The sequence below is a fragment of the Oncorhynchus mykiss genome, chromosome 1 (genome assembly GCF_013265735.2).
Source record: "Oncorhynchus mykiss isolate Arlee chromosome 1, USDA_OmykA_1.1, whole genome shotgun sequence".
Taxonomy (NCBI): domain Eukaryota; kingdom Metazoa; phylum Chordata; class Actinopteri; order Salmoniformes; family Salmonidae; genus Oncorhynchus; species Oncorhynchus mykiss.
The window spans coordinates 21828600-21852007 of record NC_048565.1 but is presented as its reverse complement, the minus strand read 5'-3'; the positions used below and the strand labels follow the sequence as shown (position 1 = coordinate 21852007).

At 40.8% G+C, this 23408-nt stretch overlaps 1 protein-coding gene across 1 annotated transcript in view; it reads right to left on the bottom strand.

The window, feature by feature from the left end:
• LOC110508592 (potassium/sodium hyperpolarization-activated cyclic nucleotide-gated channel 2) overlaps window positions 1-23408 on the bottom strand; it is a 101953-nt gene that overhangs the window by 59509 nt on the left and 19036 nt on the right. Inside the window, 1 exon segment of the mRNA XM_021589263.2 lies at window positions 9975-10398. Within this exon segment, the coding sequence (XP_021444938.2) occupies window positions 9975-10398 (424 nt within the window).

Genomic DNA, 23408 nt, shown 5'->3' with positions numbered 1-23408 from the left:
TATCCGAGGCTACCCGGAACATATCCCAGTCCGTATGATCAAAACAATCTTGAAGCGTGGATTCCGATTGGTCAGACCAGCATTGAATAGACCTTAGCACGGGTACTTCCTGTTTGAGTTTCTGCCTATAGGAAGGGAGGAGCTAAATGGAGCTGTGATCTGATTTGCCAAAGGAAGGGCAGGGGAGGGCATTGTCAGCATCCCGGAATAGAGAATATTAGTGGTTGAGTGTTTTTCCAGCACGGCTACTACAGTCAATGTGTTGATAGAACTTCGGTAGCGTTTTCCTCAAATTTGCTTTGTTAAAATCCCCATCTACAATAAATGCGGCCTCAGGATATGTGGTTTCCAGTTTGAAGAGAAACAATATTTATAAATCAATCAATGCTCCAAGAAACACACCTGCTCCAAAAACACTTATATAGTCATTTCTACAAGCTGCTGCTTTTTCATCAGCCCCAAACAAAACTGAAGCTGTAATCATAATGATTCTAACAAACTTTCTTGGGTAGAGGTGAAGACAAAGAAGGCAGAATCAATTTCCTTAAATGTTTCCATAATGGAAAGAAAATTCCCTTTATTAATGAGTATACTCCAAATTCATATGATCCTATGTTTTTTTGATTCTCTGAACAGCATATTGTTAGAATTAACTGAATTCCATCTGGTTATTGAGAAAGGCATGAATGCCATTTTGGACATTCAAAACAAAGACCAACTACTGTCACGACTTGCGTCGCCGGCTTACTAGCCGCTACCGATCCCTTTTTCCTTTTCTAGTTGATTTGTCTGTGTTCCTTTTCACACCTGGTTTCAATTGCGTTTATTTCTGTGTGTATATAGGGCACCTGTTACCAGCCTTAATTCGTGCAGGATTAGACTTGTGTGTATTGCGCTCGATTGTATTTGATGTTTGTTGTTTTTCACTATTATGCACGTGTGTGTAAAGTGTCGGAACTGTGTTTGTTCCTCCGTGCGTTTGCACGAGTTTCTGAGTATTCGAGAGCGTAGTTTTGGGATTTTTGTCTGTGCCGTTTTGTATTGGTGGACTAAATTATTAAACACGCTTCCCTGCTCCCCACATCCCTGCTCTCCTGCGCCTGACTCCTACACCTCTCACCAAGACGCATTTTATCACAACTACAACCAAGGCTCTCCAGTATATACTCTCTGATTACAACCTTATTGATGCCTGGTGAGCACATAATCCTGAATCAAAAGAGTGCACTTATTACTCAAACAGCCATAAATCTTTCTCACGAATGGATTGCATAGTATTATCTACACCTCTAGTTCTATCTTCAACATATGAGCTTGTCTGACCACTACGCTTAATACTGACAACTTCACATTTCGGAATCTCCTAAAGAAGCCAGAAGATGGCATTTCAACATTTCATTACTACAGAATCAAACGTTCTTTGATCGATTTGAAATGTGACTAAATTAATTCATAATGATCAATAAAAATTAAGTCGATGACCCCTGGATACTATGGGATGCTGCCAAAGGTTTTATTAAAAATAATGCAAACGTTAACTGCGTTAAAGCGTTCTCAACAAACTCTTTTCAGACCAGGTAGCTATTACTCTTTCCAAAGTCAAGACAGAACATATTTATTGATCAGGCAGAGAGCAGAATTTGCCATCCATCAAGTCAGACTCAACCATTACTTCCATGGTAATTGTCCCAGTTGTTTACTGGCCAACACGCTATGCAGTAATGATCAATTAACTGATTGAATTTATTGAATCTGGAACAGGGGAATTACTGTCAGAACCCAAATTCATCAGTCAAAGATTCTCAAGCTTCTATAAAGAACTGTACATCTCTGATTGTAAATCCACACCAAGCCAGACTAGGTACTTTCTAAAATAATTACGAACTCTTCTTCTCTCAACAGAGGAAGCCACCTTGCTGGGAGCTTAAATCTCTCTCAATGAATTAAAAAGGGGATTGGATAGCATGAATAAAGGCAAATCACCTGGATGGGACAGTATTTCTTCCTGAGGTCTATTAAAAATGTTGTAATCAATTAGGTCCACTATTGCTCAAAATGATTAATATAGCAGTTCACAAAGGTTCATTTGGGAGAGATGTGAATAGAGCACTAATTTCACTTTTATGAAAAAAAGGTAAGGATACCACCCAGTGTTCTCACTATTGCCCCCTATCTTAGACAAATACAGATAAAAAACTGTTTTCCAAAATGTTGTCGTCTCGAGACTTACCCAAATTAGGCCACACAGACCAAGCGGGTTTGTTATAAAGTGTTTATACTCGGATAACCTCTGTCGACTATTACATATCTTAGATCCTTCATCAGAAACAACAGCTCCTTGGGCTGTATCTCTTGATGCAGAAAAAGCTTTCGATAGACTAGAATGGTCATACCTCTTGGTCTGTCTTGGAACATATGGGTATTGGCTCCAATTTCATTAATATGATTAAAACACTTTTTGCAAAACCCTCAGCCATACTGTATATTCCTTAAACAATGTCAACTAAGCTGTGGTCCTATTACTACTCACACAATTTATATTTGGCACAAAATTAAAAAACATTGTAACTGGGAATCAAAATGGCATGCCCATACTGAAATATTACACAATAATGCTTTGCAATCTCGAGGGTGGCCTTTTGCATCCCCACAATGATCTAAATGTGCAATCCATACCCATGCCAATATCATGGACAGCAATGGTTTGAGAACATCCCAAGATTTGAAAGATACATACACATTACCAGGCAACTCCTTTTTTCTATATTTACAACATACACTATATATACAAAAGGAAGTTTGACACCTCCTGAGCTTCGTGGATTGGGCTATTTCAGCCACACCTGTTGCTGACAGGTGTATAAAATCAAGCACACAGCCATGCAATCTCCACTGCCTAGCTGGCAGTCCAACGAACAAATCTGAGAACGCTGTCTGCCCGAATGCATAGTGCAAACTGTAAAGTTTGGTGGAGGAATTGGTGGTCTGGGGCTGTTTTTCATGGTTCAGGCTAGGCCCCTTAATTCCAGTGAAGGGAAATCTTAATGCTACAACATACAATGACTTTCTAGACGATTCTGTGCATCCAGCTTTGTAGCAACAGTTTCAGCATGACAATGTCCCTGTGCACAAAGCGAGGTCCATACAGAAATGGTTTGTCGAGATCGGTGTGGAAGAACTTGACTGGTCTGCATAGAGCCCTGACCTCAACCCCATTGAACACCTTTGGGATGAGTTGGAACACCAACTGCGAGCCAGACCTAATCGCCCAACATCACTGCCTGACCTCAGTAATGCTCTTGTGGCTGATTGGAAGCAAGTCCCTGCAGCACTGTTCCAACATCTAGTGGAAAGCCTTCCCTATAGTGTAAGCTTTTAAAGATGGAAAGGAGGGACCTACTTCATATTAATCCACATACTTTTGGTCATGTAGTGTAGGTAAGCTATGCTGGCCTATGGAGTCCCTGGGGAAACCCAACTACCGAACCATCCAATGATGGGATTCATAAATAAATTATCTGGGCTCCCGAAATTAATGAGCTCTATAATATCAATCAATCAATCGAATGTATTTATAAAGCCCTTCTTACATCAGCTGATGTCACAAAGTGCTGTACAGAAACCCAGCTTAAAACCACAAACCGCAAGCAATGCAGCACAGTGGCTAGGAAAAACTCCCTAGAAAGGCCAGAACCTTGGAAAAAACCTAGAGAGGAACCAGGCTATGAGGGGTGGCCAGTCCTCTTCTGGCTGTACTGGGTGGAGATTATAACAGAACATGGCCAAGATGTTCAAATGTTCATAGATGACCAGCAGGGTCAAATAATAATAATCACAGTGGTTGTCAAGGGTGCAACAGGTCAGCACCTCAGGAGTAAATGTCAGTTGGTTTTTCATAGCCAATCTCTACCGCTCCTGCTGTCTCTAGAGAGTTGAAAACAGCTGGTCTGGGACAGGTAGCACATCTGGTGAAATGGTCAGGGTTCCATAGCCGCAGGCAGAACATTTGAAACTGGAGCACGAGTACGGCCAGGTGGACTGGGGACAGCAAGGAGTCATCAGGCCAGGTAGTCTGGCATGCTGACTCCAATATATAAACAACTTTTGGAAAGCTCATATTCTGAGCTAGCCATTAACACCTCATATTCTGAGCTAGCCATTAAAGCCTCTTATGGCTTGGGGGCAGTATTGAGTAGCTTGGTTGAATAAGGTGCCCAGAGTAAACTGCCTGCTACTCAGGACCAGAAGCTAAGATATGCATATTATTAGTGGGTATATATAGGAAACACTCTGAAGTTTCTAAAACTGTTTGAATGATGTCTGTGAGTATAACAGAACTCATATGGCAGGCAAAAAACCTGTGAAAAAAATCCAACCAGGAAGTGGGAAATCTGAGGTTTGTAGTTTTTCCAACTCTTTGCCTATTCAAGAAACAGTATAAATTTGGTCTGATTGCACTTCCTAAGGCTTCCACTAGATGTCAACAGTCTTTAGAACCTTGTTTCAGGCTTCTACTGTGAAGGAGGAGAGAATAAGAGCTGATTGAGTAAGGGGTCTGCCAGAAGGCCATGAGCTCAGTCAGGCGCGCTCCCGTGAGAGGTAGCTGCGTTCCATTGCATTTCTAAAGACAAAAGAATTCTCCGGTTGAAACATCATTGAAGATTTATGTTAAAAACATCCTAAAGATTGATTCTATACATCGTTTGACATGTTTCTACGAACTGTAATATCATTGTTTTACTTTTCGTCTGGCCTGCGCGTCGTGAATTTGGATTTGTGAACAAAAGGTGCGAACAAAAAGGAGGCATTTGGACATACAGTGCCTTGCGAAAGTATTCGGCCCCCTTGAACTTTGCGACCTTTTGCCACATTTCAGGCTTCAAACATGAAGATATAAAACTGTATTTTTTGTGAAGAATCAACAACAAGTGGGACACAATCATGAAGTGGAACGACATTTATTGGATATTTCAAACTTTTTTAACAAATCAAAAACGGAAAAATTGGGCGTGCAAAATTATTTAGCCCCCTTAAGTTAATACTTTGTAGCGCCACCTTTTGCTGCGATTACAGCTGTAAGTCGCTTGGGGTATGTCTCTATCAGTTTTGCACATCGAGAGACTGAAATTTTTTCCCATTCCTCCTTGCAAAACAGCTCGAGCTCAGTGAGGTTGGATGGAGAGCATTTGTGAACAGCAGTTTTCAGTTCTTTCCACAGATTCTCGATTGGATTCAGGTCTGGACTTTGACTTGGCCATTCTAACACCTGGATATGTTTATTTTTTAATCATTCCATTGTAGATTTTGCTTTATGTTTTGGATCATTGTCTTGTTGGAAGACAAATCTCTGTCCCAGTCTCAGGTCTTTTGCAGACTCCATCAGGTTTTCTTCCAGAATGGTCCTGTATTTGGCTCCATCCATCTTCCCATCAATTTTAACCATCTTCCCTGTCCCTGCTGAAGAAAAGCAGGCCCAAACCATGATGCTGCCACCACCATGTTTGACAGTGGGGATGGTGTGTTCAGCTGTGTTGCTTTTACGCCAAACATAACGTTTTGCATTGTTGCCAAGTTCAATTTTGGTTTCATCTGACCAGAGCACCTTCTTCCACATGTTTGGTGTGTCTCCCAGGTGGCTTGTGGCAAACTTTAAACAACACTTTTTATGGATATCTTTAAGAAATGGCTTTCTTCTTGCCACTCTTCCATAAAGGCCAGATTTGTGCAATATACGACTGATTGTTGTCCTATGGACAGAGTCTCCCACCTCAGCTGTAGATCTCTGCAGTTCATCCAGAGTGATCATGGGCCTCTTGGCTGCATCTCTGATCAGTCTTCTCCTTGTATGAGCGGAAAGGTTAGAGGGACGGCCAGGTCTTGGTAGATTTGCAGTGGTCTGATACTCCTTCCATTTCAATATTATCGCTTGCACAGTGCTCCTTGGGATGTTTAAAGCTTGGTAAATCTTTTTGTATCCAAATCCGGCTTTAAACTTCTTCACAACAGTATCTCGGACCTGCCTGGTGTGTTCCTTGTTCTTCATGATGCTCTCTGCGCTTTTAACGGACCTCTGAGACTATCACAGTGCAGGTGCATTTATACGGAGACTTGATTACACACAGTTGGATTGTATTTATCATCATTAGTCATTTAGGTCAACATTGGATCATTCAGAGATCCTCACTGAACTTCTGGAGAGAGTTTGCTGCACTGAAAGTAAAGGGGCTGAATAATTATGCACGCCCAATTTTTCAGTTTTTCATTTGTTAAAAATGTTTGAAATATCCAATAAATGTCGTTCCACTTCATGATTGTGTCCCACTTGTTGTTGATTCTTCACAAAAAAATACAGTTTTATATCTTTATGTTTGAAGCCTGAAATGTGGCAAAAGGTCGCAAAGTTCAAGGGGGCCGAATACTTTCGCAAGGCACTGTAAATGAAACTACAAACCTCAGATTTCCCACTTCCTTTTTGGATTTGTCTCAGGTTTTCGCCTGCCATATGAGTTCTGTTATACTCACAGACATCATTCAAACAGTTGTAGAAACGTCAGAGTGTTTTCTATCCAATACTACTAAACATATGCATATACTGTATTAGCATTTGGGACAGAGTAGCAGGCAGTTTACTCTGGGCACCGTATTCATCCAAGCTACTCAATACTGCCCCCCTGTCACCAAGAAGTTAAATGACCACAAAAAAACATCTGGGTCAGATGGTTTAGACCCTTTCTTCTTTAAGGTTAGGGAGGTAGGAGGACCTGAAATATTCTGCTTTTACAAAATGTGATGCTGTTTTCAAATGAAACACAATACCTTGCTCTTGTTAAAGCTTTTAGAATGTATTTGTTGCAACATTTTTTACCACTGAACATAACCATTTCAAAGATCACACCTGTCAATGATTGATATAAAAACAGACATGGACATCTTCATCGAACATGAATCAACGTGCAAATTCATTAGTTTTCCAAAACACATACATTATTAAAAACATTCGTAAGTAAGGTCCTCCTCTCTGGGGAGGTTCCCATTGCTTGGAAGGCAGCCACGGTTCGATCTTTATTTAAAGTGGGAGACCTAGCTGATCCTAACTGTTATAGGCCTATTTCTATTTTGCCCTGTTTATCAAAAGTGTTGGAAAAACTTGTCAATAATCAACAGACTGGCTTTCTTGATGTCTATAGTATTCTCTCTGGAATGCAATCTAGTTTCTGCTCAGGTTATGGATGTGTCACTGCAACCTTAAATGTCCTCAATGATGTCCCCATTGCCCTTGATTCTAAGCAATGTTGTGCTGATATTTTTATTGAATTGGCCAAAGCTTTAGAGACGGTAGACCATTCCATTCTTGTGGGCCAGCTAAGGAGAATTAGTTTATTTTCGGGCTCTTTGGCCTGGTTTGCTAACTACCTCTCTCAAATAGTGCAGTGCATAAAGTCAAAACATCTGCTGTCTCAGCCACTTCCTGTCACCAATGGGTGTACCCCAAGGCTCAATCCTAGGCTCCACGCACTTCTCAATTTACATCAACAACATAGCTCAGGCAGTAGGAAGCTCTCGCATCCATTTATATGCAGATGATACAGTTATACTCAGCTGGCCCCTCCCTGGATTTTGTGTGAAACGCTCTACAACAAAGCTTAAGCTTAAGCCCTTAACCTTGTTCTGAACACCTACAAAACAAAGGAACGGGAGATACCTAGTCAGTTGTACAACTGAATGCCTTCAACTGAAATGTGTCTTCCGCATTTAACCCAGGCCCTCTGAATCAGAGAGGTGCGGGGGGGGGGGGGGGGCTGCCTTAATCGACATCCATGTCTTCGGTTCCCCCAGACGTGATGTTTGGCATTCAAGCCAAAGAGTTTAGTCTTGGTTCCATCAGACCAGAGAATCTTGTTTCTCATGGTCTGAGAGTCCTTTAGGTGCCTTTAGGCAAACTCCAAGAGGGCTGTCATGTGCCTTTTACTGAGGAATGGCTTCCGTCTGGCCACTCCTGCGCTGTCTTGGATGTGTGCTTAGGGTCGTTGTCCTGTTGGAAGGTGAACCTTCACTCCAGTCTGAGGTCCTGAGCGCTCTGGAGCAGGTTTTCATCATGGATCTCTCTGTACTTTGCGGCGTTCATCTTTCCCTCGATCCTGACTAGTCCTCCCAGTCCCTGCCACTGAAAAACATCCCCACAGCATGATGCTGCCACCACCATGTTTCACCGTAGTGTTGATGCCAGGTTTCTCCCAGACGTGATACTTGGCGTTCAGGCTAAAGAGTTTAGTCTTGGTTCCATCAGACCAGAGAATCTGGTCTGTTTCTCATGGTCTGTCCTTTAGGTGCCTTTTGGCAAACTCCAAGAGGGCGGTCATGTGCCTTTTACTGGGGAATGGCTTCCGTCTGGCCACTCTCTCATAAAGGCCTGATTGGTGGAGTGCTGCAGAGATGGTTGTCCTTCTGGAAGGTTCTCCCATATCCACAGAGGAACTCTGGAGCTCTGTCAGAGGGACCATCTGGTTCTTTGTCACCTCCCTGATCAAGACCCTTCTCCCCCGATTGCTTAGTTTGGCCAGCTGGCTGGATCTAGGAAGAGTCTTGGTGGTTCCAAACTTCTTCCATTTAAGAATGATGGAGGCCACTGTGTTCTTGGGGACCTTCAATGCTGCAGACATGTTTTGGTACACTTCCCCAGATCTGTGCCTCAACGCAATCCTGTCTCGGAGCTCTACGGACAATTCCTTTAACCTCATGGCTTGGTTTTATGCTCTGAAATGCACTGTCAACTGTGGGGCATTATATAGACATGTTTGTGCCTTTCCAAATCACGTACAATCAATCATGTACAAACATTTCTTAAAACCTATTTTCGCTTTGTCATAATTGGGGTATTGTGTGCAGATTGTGTGCAGATTGATGAGGATAAAAAATTATTTAAGCAATTTTAGAATAAGGCTGCAACGTAACACAATGTGGAAAAAAGTGAAGGGGTCTGAATACTTTTCGAATGCACTGTATCCTTAATATAAATAGATTATCCAGTGTAGAATGGAAACTTGACTTATTCCTGTCAGAGATGTGTAATAGAGCTGTTTGTCTATGAAGGCACCATTAGAAGTTCCCCTGTGCTGTATTAGGCAGTCCAATCTCATTAACATTCACACCTCAGATTCAAGACCGTCAATAAACACACATGCTGATCAAATGGGATGTTTGGTTTTGATCTAAGACAGGAAATATACATGAAGACAGCGAGACTGTGTGACTAATAAGCCATACTGCTTGTCTGGACAGCTGCTGATCACAGGAATTCATTCAAAACCCTCTTTGTTGTGGGTATGCTGTTTTCATGTTCTTTTCCTTTGAACATGAACTGCTGTCTTTCATGTTGTCGCTATATGTGACTGGCTGCACTCCATGGCCCAATGCTGTGATGATGACCGCTGACTGCTGAGAAAGCAAAGCTGTGAATCTCAGCATCCTGCTGATATACATCACTTCTGGTACAGAGACAACAGTGTTGAAGGCCTGTGATAGTGAGACTTGCCTATTATTGGAAAAACACTTCCCAGAAATAGGATGGGTTGATGATGTTCAATCTGACTCACTTGTGTTTTATTCTTGCTACTGCTGCCTTGAAATTGTATTATAAAAGGGATTCTGGCCTATGCCTTGTCCATCCTACCCCCTCTTTCCATTGGTCAATGCAAGTACTTGACCCATAGTGTGTAGCCTCTCATAGACGGGCTGCCTGACAACGTCACGAAAATAATGCTTGTGAATGTTGTTACATGTTGTCATTAATTATTTTGAGTTCACAGTTGTTTTGCCCTGAATTTGCACACACAACAATTTTGTTGCTTAATAACAACGATTTTGTTGCTTAATAACAACCCACGCGTCTATTGGCCTGTGTAAATTATAGAAAAGTATTGCAAATCCCATCTCCTCCTGCTATTGGACAAAGTAAGTTCTAGAGCCCAGCTTACCTCTTCCCATTGGTGGACATAGCGAATTAGCCTGGACAGCCTGAGCAGCCTCAGCAGACTGAGGATCTTGGTAAAGCGCACGATCCTCAGGGCTCTGGCTGTTTTATACACCTCAGAGTCGATCCCCTTCTCCACGATCAAGAAGATATAATCAACAGGGATGGAGGAGATAAAGTCCACCACAAACCAGGTCTTCAGGTACGTCCTCTTGATCTTCTTGGGGTCCAGGATGATCTCAGTGTTGTCCTCTAAAACAATGCCTGTGCGGAAGTTGAGGACCAGGTCCATGAGGAAGAAGGTATCAGAGACCACGTTGAAGATGATCCAGGGCGCGGTGGTCTCGTCCTTGAAGAAGGTGATCCCCACTGGGATGATGATGAGGTTGCCCACCATGAACATCAACATGGTGAAATCCCAGTAGAACCTAGAGAGCAAAGTGGAGAAGCAGGTTAGGGGACAGAGAGACAGTTAAGGTGGAGGAACTCAGGAAACCTGAACTTCAACTCCAGGTAAGGTTAGGTATAAATAGTTGACTCCCACAATGGCATTCTTCATCAACTGTTGGATCAGGGGTGATGGAAGATTATACAACTGGTTATCACAACAAAACGAAAAAAATCACACAAATAAATTAATTTAATTATTATCAAAGTCATCTGTTGTATTGTATTCTATTGTATTCTGTTGTATTCATCATTCTATTGTAGGAATGATGATGTGGATCAATTGGCAATTCAATCGTCCATTCAAGAGTGTAGAAATTGATGGGCTGTTACTCATTGTAATAACAGTAAAAGTACAGTAAGTCACTGGGGTACATCTTGAGTTTGAGTGCAAGTGGAAACTGTTGTATCACTGTTTTCATTATGAGCAAATGTTCTCTGTTGCTGTTTGCTGTGCATATCACGCCAGTAAAGATATCATGCCAGTGTCCATCTGACAAGTACCCTCTCTGCTTATTCTAACTAGGGGAGCCGAGAAGAGAGAGGGGGTCTTATGAGAGTAGCGCTGGATGGTGAATTGATTCTAAATCCTTGCTACAATAACAAAGGGTGACATACACTAAATGACCAAGAGTGTATGGACAACTGCTCATCAAACATCTCATTCCAAAATCATGGGCATTAATATGAAGTTGGTTCCCCCTTTGCTGCTATAACAGCCTCCACTCTTCTGGGAAGGCTTTCCACAAGATGGGGACTTGCTTCCATTCAGCCACAAGAGCATTAGTTAGGTTGAGCACTGATGTTGGGCAATTAGGCCTGACTCACAGTCTGCGTTCCAATTCATCCCAAAGGTGTTTGATGGGGTTGAGGTCAGGGCTCTGTACAGGCCAGTCAGGTTCTTCCACAACAATCTCAACAAACCATTTCTGTACGGAGCTCACATTGTGCATGGGGGCATTGTCATGCTGAAACAGGAAAGGGAAGGCTGTTGCCACAAATTTTGAAGTACAGAATTGTGTAGAATGTGATTGTATGCTGTAGCATTAAGATTTCCCATCACTGGAACTAAAGGGAATGTAAAAAATGTAAAATACATCTTTGTCACGACCTCTTCCGAAGTCGATGCCTCTCCTTGTTCGGGCGATGTTCGGTCTTCTAGCCATTGCTGATCCATTTTTAATTTTTAATTTGTGTTGTCTTGTTTTACCACACACCTGGTTTCATTTCCCTCATTATGTGTTGTGTATTTAGCCCTCTGTTTCCCCCATGTCTTTGTGCGTGATTGTTTATTGTTAGGTCGGTACGTTTCCGGCTGGTTTATTCCCGGGTGCTGGTTTACCCGTGTTTAGTGGTAACCGTTATTTTGTTCGCACATTGGGTTTGTTACTTTGTACATTTGCCTTTATTAAAGTGCGTTGTTCACTTATCTCTGCTCTCCTGCGCCTGACTTCATATACCAGCTACACCCATCGCCTGACAATCTTAGGCTATTGTGCGGCTGCTCGGCCATGGAAGCCCATTTCATGAAGGTCCCGACGAACAGTTATTGTGCTGACGTTGCTTCCAAAGGCAGTTTGGAACTCATGAGTGGGTGTGGCAACCGAGGAGAGACGATTTTAAGGCGCTACGGGCTTCAGCACTTGGCAGTCCTGTTCTGTGAGCTTGACTGGCCTACCACTTCGCGACTGAGCCGTTGTTGCTCCTAGACTTCCCCTTCACAATAACATCAATTACAGTTGACCAGGGCAGCTCTACCAGGGCAGCTCTAGCAGGGCAGACATTTGACAAACTGACTTGTTGGAAAGGTTGCATCCTATGACGGTGCCACGTTGAAAGTCCCTGACTCCTTCAGTAAGGCCGTTCTACTGCAAATGTTTGTCAATTTAGATTGCATGGCTGTTTGCACGATTTTATATACCTGTCAGCAAAGGAGTCCACATACTTTTGTATATTTAGTGTAAGTGTAACCAGGATAGTATCAGCATATTTGAATAATTGTGACTGCTAAGTTATAGCCTGAGATAGTCACACTTTAAATGACAAGTAGGCCTGTATGGAATATGGAATATTACATTTGACAATAACATGGATTAATATTGAAGAGCACAACTGAAAAAAACATATTGAATATTGCACCTAGTATAATATTAGTGGATATCAATATTGCAGTCTAATCAACTCGAGGTAACGGGAGTCTAATGCTTGTGAAGAGCATAACTGATAGGTGTGTGGTGCTGAGTCATGTCTTGACTGACTGATCCTGCTAGATTGGAATCGAACATCGATGACTCGACTGTGTGAGTGATGAGATGTAGGCCTATCATAATTAGAAAGGGAAGTTTCTGCAGTTGGCTACATGACAAAAATGCCATACATTTTGCAGAAAAGTTTTCAAATGGCTTGACCATATGGGAGAACCACCCTCGGTCTAAACACCAAGCCCGGTGCCCAGTAGGCTATGTGTCAGTATGGTATGTCATGTCAGTATGGTATGTCATGCAGTTTTGTCTGTCAATTGAAAATTAATAACTTCATAACAGGCTGCAATCAAACTCAAACATATGGTTTAACTGTCAAATGTGCATATTCTACAAAACCATGACTATCACATTTGCAATCATGACTTTTCAGAGGTCACAACACAGGAGCCCATTGTTCGCAGTCGTAACAGTTCCGAGTAACCTCCTTTAGCTATAAAGTGTCTCTGTCAAGTTTACAAGAAAGTCAAACTCACCACTGACATGTCAACACATAGTTTTAAAGCAGTTTCATCAAAGCTGCCTGTAATATTAGAGTAAAACCCTTGTTTCTCCCCATTTTCTCACCAATGACCTCATGAGAACGTATCCTAAATATTTCTTCCTATGTCAACCTAGCCTGAAAACTGTACGCTACCTTACAAACATGACATAACAGTAATGCTTTACATTTACATCACTAAGAAGTCTTATGGGTCATTGTAAGTCCCTTTTGGTAATTTTTATTTCTCTAAAAGATGAGTTCATGATTAGGAAAGAGTGGAGGGTGCGCTGTTTAATAGCATAATTCATCCTTCACCTTCAAAACCAGTCCTACATTAAATCTAGAATAGATAATTTCTTAACTCTTTCTTGGCAAATCAAGACCTGGAATCGACTAAATAAAAAATCCTGGAGCTTCTTAGAATGGCACTGTGCATAATGGCATTGATTATCAGTTGGCTTAAATATAGCTGTCACCATAGGAGGGAGAGGCTGTCTTAGACAGAAGCCACTGATTTGGGAGCAGGGGCAGACGGGCCTTCTGGCAATTCTGTCAAATGCCATATGGGCTAGACAAAACATTTTTGAGGGTGGACTGGTCGAAATTGACACTCACAAATATACATATTTTTATATCAAAATAAAACAATGAAAAGGATGATATGGGCATATTTTAAAGACAAAATATTTGAGCCCAAATCTATAATGAGCCTTTGGCTGATCAATGGGAAATGGCCGGCCTGCCCGCCTATCAAGATGGGCCAGCCCGGTTTTCTCAGCCAGGTCACCCGTGATACAAGTCTGTAGTCGAGGTCCATCCATGTCTGAATCCAGCAATAGAAAGTAGTTTTTCAGATTTTTATTTTAAACCTATCCCAAACCTTAATCCTTAAACTTAAACATTCAGAGTTAATACCTAACCTTTAGAATTCTGAGTTAATGCCTAAACTTAACTTTAAACACTTCAAAATGTGATGTTTGGAACAACTTCAACATTTTCTGTACGAGAAACATGGATGAACGTTTAATTCTGATGTGAGAGTGTGAGAGCTTGTTGTGTTTGCTGATAGGCTGAGCTGAGGTCAAGCAAACTCACATTAAACGTAAAACATGGCATTAGCAAAGAGCAAAGAGACCAGCTCTGATTCTGTCATCAGTTAAACCGCCATGGTCATGGATTGTAAAAAAAAGATGGTGACACATGCAGTGGTGTGGGCTGGATAAAATGCCAGGGTCGAATTCATGTCCCAATCCGCCCCTGTTTGGGATCTGTGAAAATGGGATGAGAATAGTGAGGGATAAGGACAAAGCAGGTGAGGGGATATACACTGTGTACAAAACATAAAGAACACCTTCCTAATATTGAGTTACATCCAGCATCCAGCTCAGAGTTACATCCAGAATCCAGCTCAGCTGAGTTACATCAAGCATCTGGCTCGGCTTAGTTACATCCAGAACCAGCACAGAGTTACATCCAGCATCCGGCTCAGCTTAGTTACATCCAGAATCCAGCACAGAGTTACATCAAGCATCCGGCTCAGCTTAGTTACACCCAGAATCCAGCATCCAGCTCTGAGCTGGATGTAACACACTTCAAAATAAGAGGCCCTTAATGTTTTGTACACTCAGTGTAGCTCAAGCTGATGATCAGTGGGGGCTGTGACACTGAGCTGGATGCTGGATGTTACATCCAGAGTTAACAACATCCAGCATCCAGCTCAGTTATATCCAGCATCCAGTATCCAGCACAGAGTTACATCTAGCATCCTGCTCAGAGTTACATCCAGCATAACACACTTCAAAATAAGAGGCCTGTATTACCGATTTCGAAAAATAAGAGTCCCTCGATTTGTCATGCCAAAATAAGTCCTGCATTTCCAATCTCAAAATAAGAGTCCCACGATTTTTCATGAACGTTTTTTAATTTATATTTTATTTCATTTCAATAGTAAAACCCCAGGATGGAATGTCATAAAATTAATTGATCCCTTTGTTCTCAATTTCCGCCTGAAGACATACCCTAATCTAACTGCCTGTAGCTCAGCCCCAGAGGCAAGGATATGCATTTTCTTGGTATCATTTGAATGGAAACATTCTGAAGGTTGTGGAAATGTTAATTGAATGTAGGAGAATATAACACAGTAGATCTGGTGGAAGAAAAGAGAAAGAAAGAGCATACGTTTTCTGTTTTTTATTGTTGTAGCATCATCTTTCACATGTACTAGAATAGCCACACAGTCGGATATGATGCTGGAGATCACTTTGATGGATAACACAAGAGGGCAACTGTGGGTGTGCAAAGTTTCAGACTGATAACTTCAGGAATGGGTGAGCTACATGACATGTAGCATGAAGTCACTCAGGTGTCCCACAAGTTGCCCAAATGTACCCAATTGGCCGAATTGGTGAAATTACCTATAACTATATACAACAGTGCAAATAACTATATACAACATATCAAAAAGCAATTGTAACACACACACACAAAAAAAATGTTTAAAAAAATATTAGAAAATAAATATTAAAAAAAACAGTAAAAATTGGAAGTCCTCGACACAATATTTTGCTGCCTGTGCCATGTCCCATAGCAGTCTCTTTCTGATGTAGAGCAGAGGCAAACTGAACAAGTGGTGCCGTTCATGCGACACAGAACACAACGACGCCTCCATGATGTGCCCTTTTGGCCCTGAGGCACAGTCATAACTACAGTAATGAACTGTGGCATATGAACACCACTGGGGGCAGAGGTAGAGCGGGCAGCTTGGCAGTGGGGGGGGGGGCTCCCAGTCGGAGTCGCTATCACTGTGAAAGAAAACATTTAAAAAATATTTGTATTTATCATCACATAAAATAAACAGATATGTATTGCATTTATTTTTTACCTTTATTTACCTAGTTAAGAACAAATTCTTATTTTCAATGACTGCCTGTTCAGGGGCAGAACGACAGATTTGTACCTTGGGGATTCGAACATGCAACCTTTCGTTTACTAGTCCAACGCTCTAACGCTCTAACCACTAGGCTACCCTGCCACCCCAGATATAGAGCAGAGGGAACAGTCACTAAGGTGAAGTGCTGTTCCATTCAACTCCGGCCATTGTTGTAGGCCTGCCCTCCCCTGAACAGCACCCAATGGCTATTTCATATGGAAATGAAGAGAAGTAGCAGGCGCAGTGGCCATGTGTGTGTTTGCTGTTCTACTCCATTCCATTTGAATAAAACAATGGAAAATATAATCTGACATGGAAAATATATATATCTGACATGGAATATATATATATATACACACACAACCAAACAAACCAACACATACACACAAACAAACCACACATTTCATTGCAAATTTTAAAAAATAAAAAAATAATTATATATATTTTTTTGCAAAAAAAAAAATATATATATTTATATTTCATAAAACGGCATTAGCACTTACCCGTCCAGAAGTACGTCCTGTCCTTGCAGAAACAGCTCCTCAGTTCCTGTTTGAATCATAACACTCAAAGATTCTTCAAACAAAAAATCTGTCTCACTTTCACTTTTTCACTTTCACTTTAGGCTTTGACTTCGCTTTTCCTGATTTATTTGCCATGATATCTTCAATGAAATCGTTGAAAATACAACTTTCCGAAATTCAGCTGCGCGTAACAAGCCTCACAGCAATTCCTCTGATCGTCAAGGCGAGAATGGAGTTCGTTACGCATGCAATATCAAACAAGGAATGGCGCTCCAACCCAAAACCATTACATACTGGCGTTTACCTCAGCTTATTGACTATCTACCCAGCTAGATTTCAAGAAGATCAGTGGTCATTGGGCAGAAATACAATCCAGTCCATCAACGAAGCTTTGCTAAAATGATTGGTGCGCAAGGTAGTCATTGCTCATTGTCTTCAAATCAGTTCACTTCGGTCAATACTCCCCACAAAAAAACAATGACGTTTGGCTGTGTTGCAAACACCCAGAGGAATGCACTGAAACCAACCATGACTAGATAAACGATGGTTTACCGTGTGTAATTATGTCGAATGCTCCGTAAAAAATTGATAGAGATGGAATTCACGGCACAAACAGGTTAAAAAATGTTTCGATTTAAGCTATAAAAATTGATTTTATCAACGAAAACGGCACTTCATTTGATCACTGGGACCCTCAGGAAGAGAAATAAGAGCAAGATATACGAATGTAAGTCATAATTTTACCTTCAGATGTGAATGTGTAAAAACTGTCATGGCGGAAAATGTTTCTGTTGTTGATTGCTCTTCTCAAACAAAAGCATGGTATTTGTTCTCTGTAATAGCTATTTTAAATTGGAAAATGTAGTTTGATTACCAAGATTCTAATCTTTTGAAGGGTGTAAGACACTTGCATTTTCAAGAATGTTTAATGTTACGACGTTGTATTTTTAGTCACTCTGAAATTTCCCCTGATGTTGATCCCTGTACAGGGATCGCAGCCATAACAGGTTTTAAGGCACAGATATACGAAACGTCATGCTGTTAAACCACCCTTTTGTTTGTGTTAACCAAAATCAAGTTTGGTCCAGAACGGATGCATCTACATCTGCATCTATCTATCTTTAAAAGTGAAAATGTCTGAAATCCCAGAAAGTTACATCAGTCTCAGCCTCTTCCCTGGGTGAACCAATGTGAGCTCCCACCAAATCTAGGAACCTGTATTGTACTGTATTTCTAGGCATCGCTCCCAATGCTCTTGTTGAAACCTGGGGTGGCATAGGTCGTCAACACACTTATCCCTCTACAGCTGTTATATACCCTTTGTTGGCAATGACAAAGTATTGAGATAAACGTTTGTTATTGACCAAATACTTATTTTCCACCATAATTTGCAAATAAATTCATTAAAAATCCTACAATGTGATTTTCTGGACATTTTTTTCTCATTTTGTCTGTCATAGTTGAAGTGTACCTATTATGAAAATTACAGGCCTCTCATCTTTTTAAGTGGGATAACTTGCACAATTGGTGGCTGACTAAATAATTTTTTGCCCCACTGTATACAGTAATCTCCAAAAGTATTGGGACAGTGACACATTTGTTGTTGCTTTGGCTCTGTACTTCAGCACTTTGGATTTGAAATGATCAAATGACTATGAGGTTAAAGTTCAGACTGTACATTTAGTGAGAAAGTTAGAGATGCACAAATACCATACTCCCAAGACATGCTAACCTCTAACTATTACAATAACAGGTGAGGTTAGCATTTCTGGGGGGTATGATATTTGTACGTTTGTAACTTTCTCACTCATCATTATTCACGATTCATTCAGGACTATCCATAATCATGGTAGCATCCACATTAATGTAGAAGTGTTTAGAAACATATCTACAATAAAAGTGATTCCAAAATGACACAATACATTATTTACCATTAATTTCTATTAGGCACAAAATAATCTGAAACAAAACCAAAACAAACAGCAAATGCCTCCAACACTTTTGTAGAGTCACAACCTTGATGTAATCACTCCGTGCTAGGAATATGGGACAAAATACTAAACTTTTGACTACTTTAATACACATATAAATGAATTTTTCCCAATACTTTTGGTCCCTTAAAATGGGGGAACTATGTACAAAAAGTCATTTCTAAACGGTTTACCCGATATGGATGAAAATACCCTCAAATTAAAGCTGCCAGTCTGCACTTTCAAATCCAAAGTGCTGGAGTACAGAGGCAAAAAAAAAAAAAAAATGCCACTGTCCCAATACTTTTGGAGCTCACTGTATAAACAGTACCAGTCAAAAGTTTGGACAACTACTCATTCAAGGGTTTTTCTTTATTTTTGACCATTTTCTACATAATAGTGAAGACATCAAAACTATGAAATAACACATATGGAATACTGTAGTAACCAGACATTTTTAAACAAATCTAAATATATGTTATAATGTTATATATACATTCTTTATTGTAGCCACGCTTTGCCTTGATGACAGCTTTGCACACTCAGCATTCTCTCAACCAGCTGAGCACTTGTTGGCTGCTATTCCATCACTCTGCGGTCCAACTTATCCCAAACTATCTAAATTGGGTTGATGTCGGGTAATTGTGGAGGCCAGGTCGTCTGATGCAGCACTCCATCACTCTCCTTCTTCGTTAAATAGCACTTACACAGCCTGGAGGTGTGTTGGGTCATTGTCCTGTTGAAAAACAAATGATAGTCCCACTAAGCACAAACCAGATGGGATGGCGTATCGCTGCAGAATGCTGTGGTAGCCATACTGGTTAAATGTGTATTGAATTCTAAATAAATCACTGACAGTGTCACCAGCAAAGCACACCCACACCATCCCAAATACAAACTCTGGAATGAGTAGGTGTGTCCAAACTTTTGACTGGTACTTTATATTTTACAGCGTATGAGTTAGTTTCATCAACAAGTAATATTATATAGAGAGAAAACCCTACAGAGTACACAACTTAAGATGTGGGAACTGGCACCTAGACCAAAATCAAAGAATGAAAATGAAAAAACATTTGTAATGCTTGTTATTTTAACCATTGCAACTGTCAACACAGGGAAAGAAATACCACAAATCACACACAGACATTTATTTGAGATACACAGAATGAAACAGCATGGGAATGGCAATGTTTCTGGCACGGTATTAGCAATGCGTTCAGCTACAAGTGTTTGTTCAAGCCTCTTACGTAATTGTGCCACTTGAAGCATTTGGGTTGGGCAGGATCCTTCAAAACAGTGTATGTATTGTCCTGTCAGTAGGGAGACAATTGTAGATACAACATGGACCATAGCTGCAGCCACCTCTTCCAGTTCAGCTTGAGTTATTGGTGTGTGGCATCCATCCCGTTCGCCCATGCAAAGAATAGAAAAAGCAGTATGAGTCAACACCTTCAGTGCTACTGAAAGCATCAACATGTTTTGCAATATTGTCCAGACTAAACAAAAGTTGTGGGTCTACATAAAAGTCGGTAACAGTAGCTAGACAAATGCAAAATGATCAACGTGGTAACTACAGTTGTGATCACTGTAAAGTTCCCTCATACACTACTATTAGAAAAGTACATGCTACCCTAACTGAGTGGGTAACTGCCCCAACATTCAAGAATTAGAGACATTCGTTATAAAACAACAACACATTTAGTATAGCAAAGAGCCAACTGGCTACTTAGACAAATGGAAAACAGATAACTAGGCAAGTAGGGTCTATCTGTGGACCGCAGACTGGGGGGGCATGGCTTGTAGGGCGCAAGTGTAGTGGCGATCGACTACACACCCCGCCCACCAAGTAGTGCGATGCAAGAGTTGGGTTCAATAGGGTCTGGCTCCAGCAGATATGTGTATAACCTTGCTAGCTAATGCTGGTGGGCGCGGCCTGTAGCGATGTAATGCTAATGGGTGTCGTACTGTCACGAGTACCCACAATGGCAGTGGACACAACATGTAGTGGGCACAGCTTGTAGTTGCTGCAGTCCCCAGATATTAATGGGATAGCTATTCATAAAGATAAACCACTTCAGTTACTATGGTAGTTAGCTAGCAGAAATGATTAGTTCATATAGCTACAAACTCCAAAAGAGCACTTACATATGAAGCAACATTTGGACATGAAATTCATAATTAGTTAATAACATAACTATTAGGTTAATGTCTTTTAACTGTCGACATGTAATACAGGCTAAAAACGAAAGGTCTACTGTCACAACAGCTAGTGAGCGAGCAGTCCGAAATGTCCTTTAGCTAGCTAGCCGCTAACCATTAGCTAGTATGCTAACAACATTAGCTGACAAATTCCTGAGTAAGCAACACATTTTGCAATGATCACAAGTTCATCACTGTGTCAATTGTTTATGTCTTTGTTAACATGTCATTCGTGGAGGATACTTGCTGATAGACATTAAATTAATTGACACGATCAGATTAGTGTCTTTTACTGCATCGGCTTCATGAGTTATGAAGCCAGGAGGCTTCGCTTTCTTAGAAATTCCTGGAGTAGCTGCGTCCTCAACAGTACACTTGGTGAACCTAGCCAGACCAATCAATTTACACTTTCTTAGCTGTTCAACAAATCATGCTAAAATAGCTAATTACAGTTAAAGTCGGAAGTTTACATACACCTGAGCCAAGTACATTTAAACTCAGTTTTTCACAATTCCTGACATTTAACCCAAGTAAAAATTCCCTGTTTAAGGTCAGTTAGGATCACCACTTTATTTGAAGAATGTGAAATGTCAGAATAATAGTAGAGAGAATTATTTATTTACTTTCATCACACTCCCAGTGGATCAGAAGTTTACTCAATTAGCATTTGGTAGCGTTGCCTTTAAAATGTTTTAACTTAGGTCAAACGTTTTGGGTAGCCTTCCACAAGCTTCCCACAATAAGTTGAGTGAATTATGGCCCATTCCTCCTGACAGAGTTGGTGTAACTGAGTCAGGTATGTAGGCCTCCTTGCTCGCACACGCTTTTTCAGTTCTGCCCACAATTTTTCTATAGTATTGAGGTCAGGGCTTTGTGACGGCCACTCCAATACCTTGACTTGTTGTCCGTAAGCCATTTTGCCACAACTTTGGAAGTATGCTTGGGGTCATTGTCCATTTTGAAGACCCATTTGTGACCAAGCTTTAACTTCTTGACTGATATCTTGAGATGTTGCTTCAATATAGCCACATAATTTTCCTCCCTCATGATGCCATCTATTTTGTGAAGTGCACCAGTCCCTCCTGCAGCAAAGCACCCTCACAACATGATGCTGCCATCCCCGTGATTCATGGTTGGGATGGTGTTCTTTGGCTTGCCTCCCCTTTCACCTCCAAACATAACAATGGTCATTACGGACAAACAGTTCTATTTTTGTTTCATTAGATCAGAGGACATTTCTCGATCTTTGTTGCCATGTGCAGTTGCAAACTGTAGTCTGTGTTTTTATGGCGGTTTTGGAGCAGTGGCTTCTTCCTTGCTGATCGGCCTTTCAGGTTATGTCGATATAGGATTCGTTAAACTGTGGATATAGATGCTTTGTACCTGTTTCCTCCAGCATCTTCACAAGGTAATTTGCTGTTGTTCTGGGATTGAGTTGCACCTTTCACACCAAAGTACGTTCATCTCTAGGAGACAGAACATGTCTCCTTCCTGAGCTGTATGACGGCTGTGTGGTCCCATGGTGTTTATACTTGCATACTATTGTTTGTACCGATGAACGTGGTACCTTCAGGCGTTTGGAAATTGCTCCCACGGATGAACCAGACTTGTGGAGGTCTACAATTGTTTTTCTGAGGTCTTGGCTGATTTCTTTTGATTTTCCCATGATGTCAAGCAAAGAGGCACTGAATTTGAAGGTAGGCCTTGAAATACATCCACAGCTACACCTCCAATTGACTCAAATTATGTTAATTAGCCTATCAGAATTTTCCAAGCTGTTTAAAAGCACAGTCAACTTAGTGTATGTAAACTTCTGACCCACTGGAATTGTGATACAGTGAATTATAAGTGAAATAATCTGTCTGTAAACAATTGTTGGAAAAATGACGTGTGTAATGCACAAAGTAGATGTCCTAACCGACTTGCCAAAACTATAGTTTGTTAACAAGAAATTTGTGGAGTGGTTGAAAAACTAGTTTTAATGACTCCAACCTAAGTGTATGTAAACTTCCGACTTCAACCGAATGTAAATAAGGTATTTCTGTTTTCTGAAAACCTGTTTTCACTTTGTCATTATTAGGTATTGTGTGTTGATAATTGAGAATTTGTTTTTATTTAATCAATTTTAGAATTAGGCTGTAACGAAAAAGTCAAGAGGTCTGAATACTTGTGACATTTGAAAAATGCTTTTATTTTTTTATTATTTAGTTATTTTTCTCAAACTTGTGTTTGGTATGTATTTGCATTTTTTATGTATAATCCAACTGCCATTTATAGTTGTACAATTTGAAAAGTTAATAATAAATAAATAAAATATTTACAAATAATCACTTGCTGGATGTAACTGAGCTGGATGCTGGATGTAATTCTGATCTGGATGCTGAATGTAATTCTGAGCTGGATGCTGAATGTAATTCTGAGCTGGATGCTGGATGTAACTCAGCTGAGCTTATGCTGTCCCCAAGACATCCAGGTAGCTCATCCATCCGTCCAGCTCATTCCAATTCGGCATCCAGTTCAACATTCACTCGAGTGCTCACACTGGCAGGACATCCAGGTGAGACTTTACAGTCTGTCCACATCTTACTGAATGTTACAGCTGCCTCTGCTGATGATTTTGCATT